At 32.4% G+C, this 18,322-nt stretch overlaps 2 protein-coding genes across 3 annotated transcripts; one reads left to right on the forward strand and one right to left on the reverse strand.

The window, feature by feature from the left end:
* Positions 1 to 1,257: 1,257 nt before the first annotated feature.
* LOC128155813 (ubiquitin-conjugating enzyme E2-22 kDa-like) lies at positions 1,258 to 9,944 on the reverse strand. Its single transcript, XM_052817676.1, has 6 exons — positions 9,778 to 9,944; positions 8,881 to 9,033; positions 8,000 to 8,082; positions 7,695 to 7,858; positions 6,611 to 6,675; positions 1,258 to 3,583 (listed from the first exon to the last, which is right to left on the reverse strand). Exons 1-6 carry the CDS (start codon positions 9,838 to 9,840, stop codon positions 3,512 to 3,514), a joined length of 600 nt encoding a protein of 199 aa, XP_052673636.1. The 5' UTR covers positions 9,841 to 9,944; the 3' UTR covers positions 1,258 to 3,511.
* A 1,459-nt stretch (positions 9,945 to 11,403) lies between these two features.
* Positions 11,404 to 18,186, forward strand: LOC128156007 (ribose-phosphate pyrophosphokinase 1). 2 transcript variants are annotated; one of them, XM_052817957.1, is made up of 8 exons: positions 11,404 to 11,653; positions 11,744 to 11,927; positions 12,727 to 12,825; positions 12,975 to 13,099; positions 13,295 to 13,468; positions 13,746 to 13,905; positions 15,648 to 15,771; positions 16,899 to 18,186. In XM_052817957.1, exons 1-7 carry the CDS (start codon positions 11,472 to 11,474, stop codon positions 15,738 to 15,740), a joined length of 1,017 nt encoding a protein of 338 aa, XP_052673917.1. In that variant the 5' UTR covers positions 11,404 to 11,471; the 3' UTR covers positions 15,741 to 15,771; positions 16,899 to 18,186. The 2 variants fall into 2 exon arrangements, with proteins under 2 accessions (XP_052673917.1, XP_052673918.1); XM_052817958.1 differs by lacking the exon at positions 15,648 to 15,771.
* The last annotated feature ends 136 nt before the right edge of the window (positions 18,187 to 18,322 follow it).

Here is an 18,322-nt window from a genome sequence, read left to right on the forward strand (position 1 = left end):
CAGTATTCATAAATACTCTTGTCAGACTACAACAAACAATTGAAATAATGACAATAAATGGAGATATTTTTTTTTCATTATGCTGGCAAAAAAAAAAATGATGGACATTGCTCATCGTTTTTTTTCCTGGAAAAAAATATGTCTGTAGTGATTGCTTTTCACAATTTTACCAGGAAATAAAGTCGTGTAAAGATGTGCATAAAAATAAACCACAGCCAGATTATCTACTATCGTTTCAAACTTCCTCTTATAACAAATTGTTCAGATACGCCAAATGCATGTGGAGGATCAAAATGTAAAGTCAAGCATTTGATGAAAAAAATGTATTGCACAAGTAAATTTGTTTGTGTAAAAGTTTAGAAAGTCCAATTCCTGACCAGTGCAAATAAAACTTGATCAATAACTTTTTGTAACTATTCAACACATTTCAGTAATTTGTAGATTTATTTTCATACTTTCATTTGCACACAGATAAAATATTTGACATCAATCAAACATATCTATAGTATCTTAATACAAACAAAACAGTTGATGTAATGTTACTACACATTGCATAACTTCAAGTCTTTGCCAGTGGTGAACCATGACCTCAAAGGATGGCCATATTATTCCCTTTGACTCTGCACAGAGCCACAAACCACAGGACCTGTCTTAACAAGCTCATCATCAGTAGTCACGCTGTTTGTGAAGACAACAGGAACCCTTAAGAACTTTTTTATGTAATAAAATTACTAAGTGGATCTATTAAAACTTGTTTATAGGCAACACAGAAAGCATGATGCTGATGTTAAAATTGTCATTCATATTATTTATAAAGTACATGTAAACTGTGAGTTAAAAAAACCTGAATGTGACAAAATTGTTGGACATATATGAAATTTGACATTCTTATAAAAATGATGCAAGATGTTGGGTCCTTCTTAAAGAAAGAACTTGGATTTCCTCTCTAAATCGTATTAAATCATTTTAAATCCCATTTTAGTTACATAAATACTAACATTACTTTAATTCAAAGGTGGTTCATCCTCATAACATTAAAAGATATTCCAATCGATATAGATTTGGAATCTCTTTTAAATGGCAAAGGACCTGTCAGCCTAAACATCCTAACCATAGCAGACCAAAGGCTGGTTTCCTCCTAGGATTTACTTAGTCCTACATTCTTCTTACTATGACACATGGCCCTGACTTACCTTTATTCGCATTGTAAAAATCTCACAATAAATCTATTTGGTCTTTTTTTTTTTTACCCTGTCCACCCTAATGAAAATTATCATATCAATTCAAATTTTGAAAAAGATCAGTTTATACAGGCTTGAGTTAGTTTGGGCACAATTAATCTATCCAAAGCATAGGATGTTTATAAAGATGTTATGATTACATCAGAATGTTTTTACATCATGATGTAATAATTACATCTAGATGTGATAATTACAACCATATAAAATAATTGCAGTAAAATGTAATTATTACAAAAAGTTGTAACAATTACACCATGATGGAATGATTTTATCAGGTGTAATCAACACATTTGAGTGAAATTATTTTATGTTCAAAGTAGCGAAAATGCCAAAATATAATGGTACATTAAAGTGTAATGAGTACCCTTTGATGTTACAGTATTTGATGAGCTCTATTTTAAAGTCAAGAAGTCTAAGGAAAACTGCATATATTGGTTACAGTCACATTTAAAAGCATTCTATCAATAAAATAAAGGATTTAATTATTTTTCATTTCAAGAAATGTCCAAACTTCACAATGGTAAAATGTTGAAGGAGTTTTTTTTCTAAAATTTCTGTCTTTGAAAGAATATTCATTGGTAATCAGTCAGTAAGAAAAATATGAAATATTTGAAGTAAAAGAATTTACACCATAAATTTGAGATTAAACAAGACTTTGAACTCCATTTTTCTTTTTGATATCTACTGGGTCTTTTTTTTAACCATCTATAAATAAGAACACCCCCCCCCCCCTTCCACAAGCCCGCCGTCCAAATAAATGTATGTTCTGTCATTAAAAAGCTGGGTTTGCATCATTTTTTAATATTCTCATCGAATAAAATTCTCTTTTGATGACAATTTAATTGTTTTCTCATGTCAATTACAGAGGCTGAAGTATTTTCACATTAGAAAAAACATTTTATTTACAATTTAAGAGAAATGACAAATATATACGAAGCAACGTAAGCTCAGCTTTTATACTTCACATAGTTTGTAAAAAGTTAAAACTGATATAAACGCAAGATAAATATCACACACAGGTTATATGTAACAAAATGTTGACTGCATAATACTTATGGTACATCTTTTATGCATGGATTGTAGGATGAAGAATATAATCATTCACTCCCTTTACACTGGTTCCAAAAGTAGCAACAAAGTAAGTATAAAGTACTATTAATGATAGTAAATGCAAGTTACAAGAAACAATGCTGACCAAAAGTTTTCTTTTAACCTGAAACAAACTTAAACACATTTTATAATTATGTTGGATTGTTGTATACCATACAATTTCATAAAAACTTCAGCATATTAAAGAATATGACTTAAAATGTATTAATATGGTCGTTTAAAGACACTGAAATCACTACTTTTATTTCTAGTTTTAAAATTTCATGAATTTTTAAGACAGTATCTTCAATTATCACACCGAGAAAAAACTTTAAATAGCTTGAAAGGACAGTGTTAACATTATATCATTAAATTAAACAGATGAAAGAAAGGATGTGCAATTAAAAAAAGAGAGAAAAATCCACCATCATGTCATCTTATGAATCTCTTTGTCCAATCAAGATGCCCTCTGTCATAATATCAATATTGTACAAGACGGCAGAGATTGCCCTACGAGCACCAATTAACCACATCTACTGGCATCCAAAACATAAGAACAAGTTTCCCTTTATATATACTCATTGTCAGCTGAGGATTACGCATGCTTCTATTAGATGATAAAGGAACAGCAGGTTCTATAAATACTTTTTCATAAATGATTTTGTATTATGCTTAATTTTTCTTTGATTGTAAATAGCTGGTCAAAGTTTAACTCTTTCTTAATTCAAGAAATCTTTTGAATGAAAGGAAATATTCAGTATGAATTCTGGTTTTAAAAAACACAGATATAGTTAAATTCTTGCACCTCACTTGTAAGCTTGTACTGGTAGTTGACTGTGTCCTGCTAACAAATCTAACAATAATTTATCAGTCACACATGTGTGTTTGTAACACAAATTAAACATGTACATGTAGTGTGTATTATGTTGTATTAGTGTGTAATATTCCGCTATCTCCTATCTCTCTCTCTAATCTTTCTCTCATATTCGTTAAATCATCAATTCAAATAACATGTAAGGAACCTAATGAAGACCAATGCACAGTTACTCCTGGTGAACGGTATGATAAGCAGTGTAAGAGTTGTTTTGTTTCTGTGTTGCCGTCCTTGCTTCATCACACTGTAGCCTTCATCACATTCATTGTCAAGTTTCTCATTAAACACAGCTACTGAATCCAAGGCATTAACTTAATAAGAATTCTGTTGCTCTTTCTATATCCCAGTTATGTGAAGATAGAGCCACTCTGGATTTGTGCTGCAAGCAAAGGAAAGAATTACTGGACACTGCTTTATTTTATTGTTACATTATACAGTAAAACACGGTTATAGCGAACACACCTATAATGAATTGATTCTTACAGTGAAATGATTTTCATTCCCTGTGACTTTATTACATGTTGTAAACTTGACAGTTATAACGAATTACGCTTACAACGAAGTAAAATTGCCTGTCCCTGGCACTTCGTTAAAAGCATGTTTAACTGTATAATTCAATTTAAATCAAAGGAATCAGTACAACCGGTTTAGATACAATAGAAAAGCACACTAATATCTATGTTGGTATTCAAACCAAAATCATGAATTTAACACACTTTTATGTATAGCCCCTGTACCAAAATAGAAACATAGGTAATCACAGATTACAAAGCTCACCGAGACGAAACATCACTCTTATGAGACTTCACCTTTATGAGACCACCTTTATCATATTAAATGAAAATCATACTTTATGATCTTAGATATTCATGGATTCTGTTTTGACACAATATCGTATATCATCTGTCAAAAAATTGTATGATAATCATATGTTCATATGTTAATTAATACAATTATAATATAAAATTAAATATTGCATCCTATCATATTTACAACATATATCATATAATACAATAAAATACCATAATAAACAATGATGAGATATGATATTGTAACGTATGATATAACACTGTATTGTGTTATACGTTATCGTATTTGATCACATAATACAATATCATAATATATAAAAAAATATAGTATTATATTACAATATCATATTACAGAATACATCATAACTTTGAAACATATGATATTATATTGTACAATATAGTATGATATTGTATGATACTGTATCATTTTTTATACATAATATGATATTGTATTATTTGATACAATATAATTTGATACATCAACATTGTATCATATCAAATGATACAATATTATGTGATAAAGTAAAATATTATATAATACAGTATCATATTATACATATTGTATCATATGATACAATTATATATTTTACAATATCATACAATACAATTTCATGTGATGTAATAATATATCATATTTAATAAACCAATATCATTTTATACAATATCGTATGATACGATATTATAATATATATTTCAGTATCATTTTAGACCATTTCATGTGATATAATTCTATATTACAAAAACTAATGTCATATTATACAATATTGTATGACACAATATTATAGAATATACAATATTGTATCATAGGATGCAATATTATATTTTGCAATATCTTATGTAATTGTATCATGTGATAAAATAATAAATTAATAATACAATATAATATTATACAATATTGTATAATAATATACAATACTATACATAACGATGTCATGATACAATATCATAACAAAATATTTAAAAAAATTGTATATTATATTGTATCATATTAAACAATATTGTTTCATACCATATAATACTATATCATAGGAATCATGTTATATCATTTATCAACAAACACGTCTATCTTTCAAGCAGGTTTGAGTGAGTTAGGAGATTTCTTTAGCATCCTTGATAATGGAGATCAGGCTCTGCATCTGAAGCAACCTCTGCGTTTCATTTATAATATAGTTAAATCAACTATGCAAGCTATCATCTATAAAACATGTGACCTGTTCCAAAAAAACTAAACCTCATCCAGCATCCGAAACCTATGGCTCAGATTCAGCATTCAAGCCTGTCAGGTGCATCAGTAAACATAAGACGCATCTCCATGCAAGTTTGGTGAAGTTCAGACCAGTAATAACTAAGATATCATCATCAGAGGGCACTAGCAATTAAAACCTTAACCTGCTCCAGCATCCGCAACCTATGGCTCAGATTCAACATCCATGCCTGTCAGGTGCATCTGTATCATAAGACACACCATCCATTCAAGTTTGGTGAAGTTAGGACCTGTAATAACTAAGATTTATTTTTTAGCATCCTTGATAATGGAGATCAAGCTCTGCAACTGAAGCTTCCTCTGTGATTCATTCATATTACAGTTTAATCAACTATGCAAGTTTAAAATAGTACTATTATCTATTAAACATGTGACCTGTTCCAAAAAACTTAACCATATCCAGCATCTGAAACCTATGGCTCAGACTCAGCATTCAAGCCTGTCAGGTGCATCAGTATCATAAGATCCATGGAAGTCTGGTGAAGTTAGGACAAGTAATAACTAAGATATAATCATCAGAGGGCACCTGTTTCAAAAACTTTTACCAGCTCCAAAAACCTTAACCTCCTCCAGCATCCGAAACCTATGGCTCAGATTCAGCATTTAAGCCTGTCTGGTGCATCAGTATCATAAGACGCACCATCCATGGAAGTCTGGTGAAGTAAGGACAAGTAGTAACTAAGATATAATCATCAGAGGGCACCTGCAACAAAAACTTTAACCAGCTCTAAAAACCTTAACCTCCTTCAGCATCTGTAACCTATAGCTCAGATTCAGCACCCAAGCCTGCTTGGTGCATCAGTATTATAAGACACGCCATCCATGCAAGTTTGGTGAAGTACGGACCAGCAGTAACTTAGATATTGCTATCAATGGGCACCTGCAACAAAAACTTTAACCTGGTCCAACAACCTTAACCTCCTCCAGCATCTGAAATTTAGGACTCAGATTCAGCATTCAAGTCTTTCAAGTCCATAAGTAGGTCCAGATGCATCATCCATGCAAGTTTGGTGAAGACAGGACAAGTAATAGCTTAGATACAGGACCTGCAACAAAAACTTTAACCAGATCCGGACGCCAACGCCGAGGGTATAGCATAAGCTCCCCCTGACTTCGTCTCGGTGAGCTAAAAAGGGGTTTTAAATTGAATCTGAGAAACACTGATTCAATATGATACATGTACATTTAGGACACAGTGACACAATCGACATGAAAAATACAGACAGACATTAACAATGTTTCTGTTTACATAGTTATCAGGAAATCCAGATTTTTTCAACCATTTCAATGATAAAGTGGTGCAACATCAGATTTAATAAGAGAGAACACCTACCTCATCAAACCCCATGCTCATCACCTGCTGTATCTTGGCTTCAATGTCATACTCCCTCTGTGGACCTGTGGTGAAAACAATACTTTTATAATGGGGTAATGGTTATAGAGGAGGAAAAAGGGAGGAAAAAGAGATACTCCCTTCACAGTCTGATAATGTAGAGAGAAAAAAAAAGATGCCTGACCTTAAATAGAATCTGACTCACTGATAACAAACTCATTGATAACAATGCTTCATAAATAACAGAAAAACAACACACAACTAGTATGCATAATCTGATCGCTTTAATCTTACACTGAGGAACCACGAACAAATACAAAAGGAATTTTGACTTGTCAGAAAAACTTGACACAATAAAGCTTTCCCATTATGGCTTTTCACATGTCTTCATCATATACTGGTAATCCCCCCCCCCCCCCCAAAAAAAAACCCCTAAACAATTGACATGGCTAACTTGAGTAACAGTTTCTTAGTTAGACCCATTTTAAGAAGATCTTGGACTTTCGATAGGACGTAACTATCTATTTCTTTCGTCAAAACAAGTTTAAATGACGCTTGTTTCAAGTGAAATATACACAGATTGCATAGTCTAAGCTCAAAAGCCAGACAAATCTTGTTGATTTCACAGAGCCTTGGCTGAGTGGCCAGCGATGAAATAGACAGGCCTACGTCACATTGCTGTTTGACACAACTACCCAAATCTAAGCTCTTGTTAAAATGGTTCTAATTCTTGCTATTTCTCTGTTTTGTAGCCAAATCCTGGCTTTTGGGATGACGATATATTATATAAATTAGAATTATCATCATAAAAACAATTTCTAAGAATTTTTGTAGTTTGAAACTTTATGCTTCTAAAGATATTAACTTCTTCCCTAAAATATTCCCATTAATGTGGTAAAAGAACTTTGCAATTACTCTTTAGATCCATCATTGGTCTTGGTTCCTAGAGGAGAAGATGAATATATGAGAAATTAAACACCTCTAACAAAGACCAGACAGACAAATTTTGATCAGTCTGAGAATATCTACTAGAATGTAAAAAAGATACCAGTACATAAAAGGATAAACAAATAATTCAAATGACCTCCAGCATAAGCATACGTCCAGTGTCTAGCAGTTTTCTTAAATATTTCATTGTTTTCTTTGTATTGCTTGGCTACCACTGCGTCCTGGGGATCATCGGGCTCTGCTGCTGCTAGTAGCGCCTGTAGGGAGAGGAGGACAGTCCTTAACGTCATGGCTGCTGCCCTGGAAGACAGAATAACTTGTTTAACTATCGAACTCACAGCAACTTCCATGCAGAAAGGAAAGAAGCATGTGATATGATTTCGACTTTGCTATTCAAAATGTTATTTGTAAAGATGCAACTGTTATTTATCAAGCACTTACCATTGGTCTTTTAAGATGTCTAAGCAAATAGCTCCAGTGACTGAACTGATATTTGGATGCCAAATTTTTGTTAAAAACTTCACCTACAATAACAGTTTAGAGAAGAAAATGAACCTCTGCTTATATATATGGTACTAAGCATATGTAAAAATTTATGCAGAAAAAAAAGTATTCATGTTTCTAATCACTCACAAGCTGATTAGCATTATTCCTGTGAAAAATGTACCTAAATTCAGGGTGTATTAAATTACCACAGCATATTATGTTTGTGTTTTTGGATTATGATAATCAAAAATGCATCAAAGTGTTCATGTTTTTGATTATCAAAACACATCGAAGTATTCATGTTTACAACTACACACAAAAACTGCACATTAGCAAATATGTACCAGAACCCAGTGTTTTTTTCCCACCAATTTGGGACTGGAGGCAGGAGCCCTTTCAATTGGAAAAAATAGCGACGAAACAGGAAATTTGGGAAAATTCGTTCTTAATGATTATGATGAAATTTAATGATTTCTATAATTTATCCAAATACTAATTAATCACAATGCCTCTTTTTCTAGAGTTCTTAAAATTATTCATTATTCTATTCAGCCGTTCTTGCAAATTTTGACAACTTGTCCAAAGTTGTTTTTTTTTAAATACAATTGGGAATTTTTGATCCACATTTGGCAAAATATTAGAAAATTCCCAATTGGGAATGGGGCTAAATTTCGGCCCCAATTCAGGCCCCCAAAAACACTGGAAACACATACATGGCTTTAGCCCAGGTAATGCACAATCTGAAGATTATTCTGTCCCACACATTCTACTGCAAAAAGCATTCCAAATATAGTACCATATATTGGTGATAAAGTTAGCACAAGCAATGAACTCACTTTAGGAGGATTAAATGGGTAAGTTTCTGGTATTTTAATCTCTAGATGAAAATTTCCCCCTTGATAAGGTGTATCTGGTGGTCCTGCTATTTCACCTCGTAGTTCGCTGTAGGAATCATTAACTAATTCTACTTTGATACTGCATTTCGCCACCTGTAATATATTGAAATCATTTCCATACCTAAACATGAATAAATGTTGAACATGGAAAATAGTTATGCCCATGAATGTACTCAATGACATTAAAATTGGGCAAGAACTCTTTTACGACAAATCAACATACATGCAAGAATTAAATAAAATCAACATAATGGAAAAATTGAAGAAAATGTTTTTGTTATTGGTTTTATCGTATATAGACTTGTTTACAGTTATTCAAGACATCTGATCTCATTTTTTCTTTAATGTTGCGTAACTACACCATCCATGTGATATCATTTACATGCAGCTTAAACAGATATCAACACAGTTCAGAACTCTTTATGCACATTCAGCAATTTTTAGAACATCTTAAATGGTTTTTCATCTCTGCCCTTGTCACAGTTATTCAGAGAATATCCTTTTAAATAAACAGTGTTGGAAGTGATTTAGTTTGAGAACTCTCTTATTCATTTCATTTATAAACATTTCATGAACTGAGACGAGTCCATGGATACCCATCAGCCTATATAACCCACACCTTTATTCCAGGACAACACCATTTTCTGTTGAGAAACATATGAAATACAAAAACATCACTGAACACTATAAGCTAAATTGTTGTGAGTAATGAATCAAGAATAAAGAATCCAGGAACCGGGATAATTGAATCCGTTTTTTTTTCTCTCGGGGAAATTCGAACTGAAAATAACACTTATTGAAGCTGTATTTCTGCTCTCCTATGAAAACGCACGTTACCTCTTCACTTTTTACAACTTCTTTGAATTCTCTCTGTATTCTTGCTGCGGCAATGTTTGCCATGATGCGGTGTTCACACTTTTATTTTGGGTAACACTAGTAAATGCTCTCAGATAATCGTAAACAGAGGATTACTTCACTTGCTCTACTTCCGGTTATTATTTTTGGAAACATGACGCATATTTGGGCTTTAGTGGAAGGGATCGATAATTAAATAACAAACGCACTTAATATATGACTTGTTTTCTTTAATACCCTATTTCATACAGTTCATCTCAACAACTAAAAAATTATCGTATCCGGATAAAAACGACCGCATTGTATCCTGGTAACGGCACCCCTTTTGGAACAAAGTTGTTCCCCTTTGCAGGGTTTTTTCTTTAATTATTAACTTTATCATATTATGTGGGATACAATCCTCGATATAGTTTTTATTTTGTCCCTGGCTATGCCAAAGTAAAAAGAACATAAGTTTACATTGTTATAATTTTAAGTAAAGGATACGGCTTGAAAACTCTTGTCTAGGACATATGTAAACAATTTTACAGTACATGTCGATAAACATTAGCTGTAGCAATCATTAAAAGCAATACTATACTCTATCCCGAGTTTTTGCTTCCACCACTTATAGCTTGATATTTCGATAATCATAAATACCTTTGAGTTCAAACTACGTTCATCCAAAAATATGAAAAATGTCCAGATTATCTGTTTTGAAGCGCCCCCTCTACCGCTTCAGGTTTCCATGCACTTCCCAAAATAGAAAGTCTACGGGGATTTTGCATTGCATCAGCCAATAATAAGCCCGGATGATAGCGTTGAAAAATTGCACGAGGTGTCCCGAGTACTTCCGAATGGAGAAAAGATGTAAACATTTCCCATTTTAAATCTCCGTAAGAAATTTGTTCTTGTGAACTTTAATGAGTGAAAAATGATGATTTGTCAATGAAGATATCCTGGACATTTTCCTTTTTATCGATTTCAACAGGTTTTCTTTCACAGGTATGTGTATTTATATTCAAAATCATCAAAAAGTGATGGAAGCAATAACTTGGGACAGACTATAGTAGCATATGCTATTTTCAATTCTTTTTATTAATTACATGTACATGCAATTGGTTTTACACGGATACTTTAACATTAGTGGGTGTTTTAAACTATGTCCCAGAATCTTTATGCAGCATTTTTTCAAATTCTTCGATCATAAATACCTCAGAGTAAAAAATATTGGAAAAATCAACTTTTAAAGTTGCAAGATTTAAGTTTGAAATTCCAAGATTAAAGTTGGAAAAATATTATTTAAAATTGGAAAATCCAAGATTTATGTTGGAAAAATCAACTTAAAGTTAGAAATTTCAACTTTAAAATTGGAAAATCAGTGCTCATAAACCAAAATGTTCACCAATGATACAGAAGTCCTTTTTAAAGAAACATATATTTTTAAATGGTTTAGAGAATTCGTGTCTTTAAATTTACAACCATTTGGAAATCTTTCAATCTTTTTTTTTTCTTCCACCATTCAAAGACAGTACTTTCGCACATGCACAATATTTCTAGGAGCGACTCGGCGTAGGGCGAAAAGACCCTTATTACTACAGCTTCGAGAGGCGAAACTAATTTACACCGTATGTAATGCGTGCGCTTGACATTGACTAACTCGTGCTGAAAATCACTCAGTGCAACACAAAAGATTGATGCATAAGACCTTCATCAAAAATAATCTGCACGCAAAGTCAGCTGTTGACTATCACAGAATGCCGAACATAAAGGTATTTAGTGGCATGTCCCACCCTGATTTGGCGCAGAAAATCTGCGATCGACTCGGAATTGAGCCTGGGAAAGTCGTCACCAAGAAATTCAGCAATGGAGAATGCTGGTAATATACATATACTTACATCTCTCATTTTATAAATAATACGGTTCTTTTAAAACAAAATGGATAAAAAAATATTTTTTTTTCTTCCAGTGTTGAAATCGGGGAGTCGGTTAGAGGAGAGGATGTTTACATCGTTCAAAGTGGGTGTGATGAGGTCAATGACATGCTGATGGAGCTTTTAATCATGATCAATGCTTGTAAGATTGCTTCAGCCTGCAGAGTTACCGCTGTTATTCCTTGCTTTCCTTATGCACGCCAGGACAAGAAAGACAAGGTTTGGCAATGATGTTAAATTATGTTAATGACTTAAAATATGCTAAAGTCTGTCCCAAGTTATTGCTTCCATCACTTTTTGAGGATTTTTAATAAAAATACACATACCTGTGAAAGAAATACAGTTGAAATCGATAAAAGGGAAAATGTCCAGGATATCTTCATTGAACAATTATCCCTATTCACTCATTAAATTTTACAGGAACGAAAACAAATTTCTTACGGAGATTTATAATGGGAAATGTTTACATCTTTTCTCCATTCGGAAGTACTCGGGACACCTCGCGCAATTTTTCAACGTTATCATCCGGGTTTATTAATGGCTGATGCAATGCAAAATCTCTGTAGACTTTCTATTTTGGGATGTGTATTGATACCTGAAGCGGTAGAAGGGGCGTTTCAAAACAGATAATCTGGACATTTTTCATATTAGTTGATGAACAGAACGTAGTTTTAGCATAAAGGCATTCAATATTATCAAAAAATCAAGCGAAAAGTGGTGGAAGCAAAAACTCGGGACAGAGTATATTTGATTCTTTTGTACCTGCTTTAACTGATAGACGTATTCAGTTTACAAGAATTTTTGTGCCAAAATGATTAACAAAATAAAGCTTTTAATTTCATCAACTTGTAACCAACTTTGAAAATATCACCATGGTTAAGTTGATTTTCTGGATGCCTTATAACCTACCTCTTGCATCTTTTAAATGTTTCCAAAGTCAGGGACACAATGAAACATACTTGTTTGAATCTCACTTATATTCTGCTTTTTAAACTTTGATGAAATTATATATTTTTAGAGTAGAGCACCCATATCAGCCAAGCTGGTGGCCAACATGCTGTCTGTGGCCGGGGCAGATCATATCATCACCATGGATCTGCATGCCTCTCAAATCCAGGTAACAAATCTAACAATGTTCATTGTCAGCATGCCTGAAATCAGTCACAATTTTATTTTTTTACTTTTTTTAAAAATTAAATCTTGGATTGCACATGGGATAATATAAAAGAAAACTTGTGGCAGAGATGTTGATAAGTGTTGTTGTAGGGGTTCTTTGACATTCCTGTGGACAATTTGTATGCTGAGCCCGCCGTCCTAAAATGGATCAAGGACACTATCCCAGACTGGAGGAATAGCTGCATTGTCTCCCCTGATGCTGGAGGAGCCAAAAGGTAATGGCCAAAAGACAACACGTTGAAACAACCAAATCACTCCCAATGTATTTTGATTAAGATATGGAGAGTAATATGTATACCAATTACAGAGAGAGAGAGAGAGAGAGAGAGAGAGAGAGAGAGAATGGTCAAAGTCTCATTTGACAAAGTCTGGTAAAATTGCTTAAAGATGATTGTGATTTTTCTGTTTAGAGTGACTTCCATTGCGGACAGACTGAACGTTGACTTTGCTCTGATTCACAAGGAGAGGAAGAAGGCTAATGAGGTGGCTACCATGGTCCTGGTGGGGGATGTCAAGGACAGGATTGCTATACTGGTGGATGATATGGCAGATACTTGTGGAACTTTCTGTCATGCTGCAGAAAAGTAGTTACATTTATGATTAAAATTTTCATATATTCATCATTGTCTAATCAAGCAGAAAGCATATAGCACTGTACATCAGGTTAGATTGCCTAGTACAGCTTGAATTCTAGATCTTGTGTTGTGATGTTTAAAAGGGCCACTCTTAGATATGAATGTGTTACAGTATATGGAATTTGAATGAAAACTCAATCACAAACATGATTCCTGAAATGAAGTACATAATAAAAATATGCCTTCAGGTGATGATTACAATACATATACATAAACTCTTTTCTAGACTTACTGAAGCAGGGGCCTCCAAAGTTTATGCAATTTGTACCCACGGAATCTTCTCAGGACCAGCCATTTCTCGCATCAACAACTCTGTTTTTGAGGCGGTGGTTGTTACCAACACCATTCCTCAGGAGGAAAGGATGAAGTGTGCTCCCAAAATAAAGGTAAGATACAGCCTCGAGTCATTCCTGTTGAATACTCACTCTCACCTCGTGTATCGTATTGTAGATGTGCTTTTTGTCTACAGGGTACAGATTTCTATTACTCAACAAACTTTCATTTTTTAATTTAACAATAAAAAACTTTGTGCTGTTCTAAAACTGAACAATTTCTGTTTGAATCTAACACCAGACATACATATTTCTTGTGGTTTTGAATTGATTTTAATACATGTAATTTAAATGTAAGTATTGCTGTACTCTAAGAGAACTTATCAATTGGTCTTTTAATTAATTGTTTTCCTATTATAAAGGCACTTGGAAATAGCATTGATTCATAAACCTTAAGAATAATGAAGAAATAAAATCATGTGGAACTAAGCTTCACTGGTTTTCTTGATAGAACAGTAGTTACATTTTTTTATCCGGTTTGAAATATCTATGGAAAAAATGACCCTGTTGACATTAAGTATGTCTACTGTTTTTAGATTTGTGCCCAACAGTCCAGTATGTAGTGCTTGATGCCATCTTCAGACGATTAAAATTATTGACTTTTGTAAAAATCAGCAAACTTTTCTCATTCTCATGAAAGCCCTTTTCCAATTTGTTCCTTTACACTTTCTTGAAAGAAGTCTCATCAATTACAATAACACTTACATGCATCTGTAAACAACATTTTCATAATTGGTATGTTGTCATTTTCTAAAAAACTAAAATGTTTTACTTCATCTGTGGATTTAAAGTAATTAATATTCATGAGAATGAAAAAAAGTTAATTAAGCCAAGTCCCATATTAGAAAGCACATTTGAAAAGATGAAAACTTCTCAGTTTAAATTATGACATGTGTTCAACCTTATTTCATGTGTTCCTAATCATGATTTGGTCCTATCTTAAACCACCACCAATTTTTATCTAAAAAGTTTTACATGTATGTCTGTGTATTAATTGCAACAAACTGCACACAATTTTTATTTTCGTAAACCAAAGCCTAATTTTCCCCTTTCATCAGGTATTGTAGTTGGAGGCGTGGACAGTATTAAAAGTGATAACAAACTAGATTTTCTTTCAATGTATAATGAAGCATTTGTTGCTAAGAATAAAAAGTAAGGGTATATTTGATTTTAAGTTTGAAAATCAGCCACCATAAGATTTCATAGATTAATTACTGTCTTGTTTTTTGTTTTGATGGGAAAATTGTCTCATCATGGAAAAAACTTGTTCAGTGATTATCTTTGGTTAATCTTTTCTGTCACTTTTTAAATGGATTTTTCAATTATCATAAATACCTTTGTGTCCAAACAATACTCAGAGGATGCATGATATTTGAAAAATTGTACAAGATGTCCCAAAAAGTTTTGAATAGATCACATTATATTTTTCCATTGTAAATCCTTGAAAGAATTTTGTTGTCTTTCTTGTCCATTAAATTCCTCTGTCTAGAAAAGAGGGGTTAAAGAAGAAATACTGCATTTTTTCTCATATAAATTTCAATTATTCTTTACCGATAGACATCTTAATGTATTAAGAAAAAATTGACAAAAAATGACTGAAATAGAAACCTAGGACAGAGTATAGAAGCCTTGAGCAGAATAAAGAAGATAATTAATGCTGAGTATTTGATAGAGCAGTGAAGTTTGACAAAACCCAGACTTAGATGTCTTACAACATTCATAAACCTCTCCATTCTGGAAACAGAATGCCTCATCCTCTTCAATGTCTAATGTTTACATGGACTTGACTATTTCAGTGCATTGACATCTCCATCATCTTAGCGGAGTCGGTGAGGAGAACACATAATGGAGAGTCTGTGTCCTATCTGTTCAGTCATGTGCCATTGTAAATCACCTGTTGCCCCTCAGTCTAACAAGGCAGTAGGTTCACTTTCAGAGTACCATGTTCTTTATGATGTTGTTGTTTTGATTGCATGCTGCATTCTATTAATTTACCTATCCTTTCTTCTGTTATGCAGGTTATTAATCATTGCTTTATTGTAGTTCTACATGTTATTAGTTTATTATTGGCCGAACATCAAGTATTACTGTAAATGTATCATATTTAGTCAGTATGATATTTGGCAGTACCTGGTAATTCAGCAATTTAGCATGATTTCATGTACATTTAACAAATTTCTGCATGTTAGTTGTCATGCATAAACATAAATGCAGAACATAAGTGCCAATTTTATTTTGCAGAAGCAATGTTCTGGCAAAAATGCTAAGTGTACCAAGTCAAATATACATTTACAGTATATTTTTTGTTCAAGATGCACAGGAAAGATGTATTAGACTAGAATCATCTTTGATTGTAAACATTGTGAAAGATGTTTTTTGCTATATCACTCTTTCCATCAAAGAACATGCATTTTGATCTTTCATTTAGATGATTATATTAACATTACTGTTCTGTTGGTATACATGTATTGTCTAGAAAATCAATGTTTTGGGGTATATTGTGTGAATTGAAAGATTTCAAGACAATGTTTGTGTTGGCATGACTTTAAATTTCAGGTATTTATGCACACCTATATAGCTTTTCTTAAGGGTGTTCTTTGTATTGAAGAGAAGAAAATTCCTTTAGTTGTAACAATTTTAATACTGCCTTACCCAAAGGTCATGAGGGGTGAAGGTTGTCAATATGCCTCTTGTATGTCCTTAATTATTTACAGAAACTGGTTTCTAAGGATTGTCATTAGTGACGAGTAGTGACTGTTTTAGTGTTTTGTGTGTAATGTTTAGAAAACAATAGATTAGAGAATGTTCAATACTTATGATACTTAATTAAATATTGGTGTTGAAATAAATAGTAATACATTGTATAACTTTTTTCAATTACTTCTAAATGCACTGGTACCGGTATACTGTTTCCATGTAATATGACCTAGCTATATCTTTCACTGTTATTGAGAAGAACGAGAATACTACCTGTTTTTAGAATTTGCTGTTTTATGGCTCTGCCACATTAAAATGTTGATTTAAACTTTATTTATATTTTTTTTCAGTGCATCGACATTTCAACCATGCTGGCTGAATCCATTCGACGAACTCACAATGGTGAATCTGTTTCATATTTGTTTACTCATGTACCCATGTGATCTCAATTTGGACCTTAATGTATATTACCTACCACACATGTTATATATTTCCATTTGCCGATTTCTTTCACCGAGATGTTTTGTCCTAGTAGAATGTGTACTTTTAAAATGCTTTAAATAGTTTTCATTTATGATCATACGTACAGTATATGGTCACAAAAAGACTAAATGAAATAAAAACCAAATACAAATCGAACCATACAGTTATGACTCATTGTCATTTATAGTGCCATAAAAATTGAAGATATGATGTTGATGGAAGAAATGAATTCTGAATTATTTTATAGAAAGTCTATAATGTTCTTTTTATAAAAACTCAGTGCTTGACTTCTTTGGTGAATACATCTCGTAGACTGGTACAAATTGAATTGTCTATTTTCATGATCTATAAATGTATTTTTTGACCTTCCATTTCAATAGAGACACAGATTTGATCATAATCTTAGTAGTTTATATTTTGTAATAATTATGGGAATGTACCAAGATGATCTAATGAAAGTATAAGAAGATAAGAACCATTCAGCTCATTCAGTTATTTGAATCGATCTACATCTGTATTTTGTTTCCATAATGTATTTAATACAATGTAGTAGTGAATGTACAGAAGTTTTTGTTTATAAATCGGTCATAATTTTATAAACCAGGGTATTTTAATAACTGGTGTGATATAATTTGAATAATAGAGTTATTTAATGCTATCACATTTGATTTCTTTCCTTTTTCCAGTAAGCATATTTTTCAAAATGATGTTTTTCACTTGTGATGAATGGTTGTGTCTTGATTAAATTAGATTATTCAGACATTGATGTGTGGCAAATGAAAATAATCTTAGATAAGCAATAATGATGTTAAGTGATCATCTGATTCAAAACATTTAGTGCTCATTTTTTCCAGATATTTACATTTTGTTGTACATGTATTCCACTTCAAAGGGTTATTGCATTGACTTGTTTACATTTTTTTTCACCCTTGTGAACTTTTTTCTCTCCATTTACAGTGTAATATTTTTCATAAAGTAGAATCTCGAGGGTATCATATCATCTAAGATTTATAATGCATGTATAATATATCAGGATCATACAAACACACAATTTAACGTCTCCTTTCAGTGGGTATTTGAATTTCATTTTTCATTAATATTGGTTTTTGAAATGTCAAATTATAAAATAAAATCTTGGATTTAATTTTCAAAAAAGGTTTTTTTTTAATTTTATTTTACATGTACATGTATACAGCAAACAGGTTTAGATGAGGTGGACATGAATTTCCAGTCTGTCTATCTGTCCTAAATTTTGACCAAATTGCATCTTGATGGCAAAAAAAATAATTTT

Source organism: Crassostrea angulata, chromosome 7, assembly GCF_025612915.1.
Source record: "Crassostrea angulata isolate pt1a10 chromosome 7, ASM2561291v2, whole genome shotgun sequence".
Lineage (NCBI taxonomy): Eukaryota > Metazoa > Mollusca > Bivalvia > Ostreida > Ostreidae > Magallana > Magallana angulata.

Bases quoted from the DNA above. Each gene is read 5' to 3' on its own strand.
- LOC128155813 (XM_052817676.1), bottom strand. From the start codon at position 9,840: ATGGCAAACATTGCCGCAGCAAGAATACAGAGAGAATTCAAAGAAGTT. The intron at 9,034-9,777 runs GTAACGTGCGTT...AATATATTACAG, and splicing joins AAGTTGTAAAAAGTGAAGAG to GTGGCGAAATGCAGTATCAA. The intron at 7,859-7,999 runs GTAAGTGCTTGA...TCTGTCTTCCAG, and splicing joins GACATCTTAAAAGACCAATG to GGCAGCAGCCATGACGTTAA.
- LOC128156007 (XM_052817957.1), top strand. From the start codon at position 11,472: ATGCATAAGACCTTCATCAAAAATAATCTGCACGCAAAGTCAGCTGTT. The intron at 11,928-12,726 runs GTTTGGCAATGA...ATATATTTTTAG, and splicing joins GCCAGGACAAGAAAGACAAG to AGTAGAGCACCCATATCAGC. The intron at 12,826-12,974 runs GTAACAAATCTA...GTGTTGTTGTAG, and splicing joins TGCATGCCTCTCAAATCCAG to GGGTTCTTTGACATTCCTGT.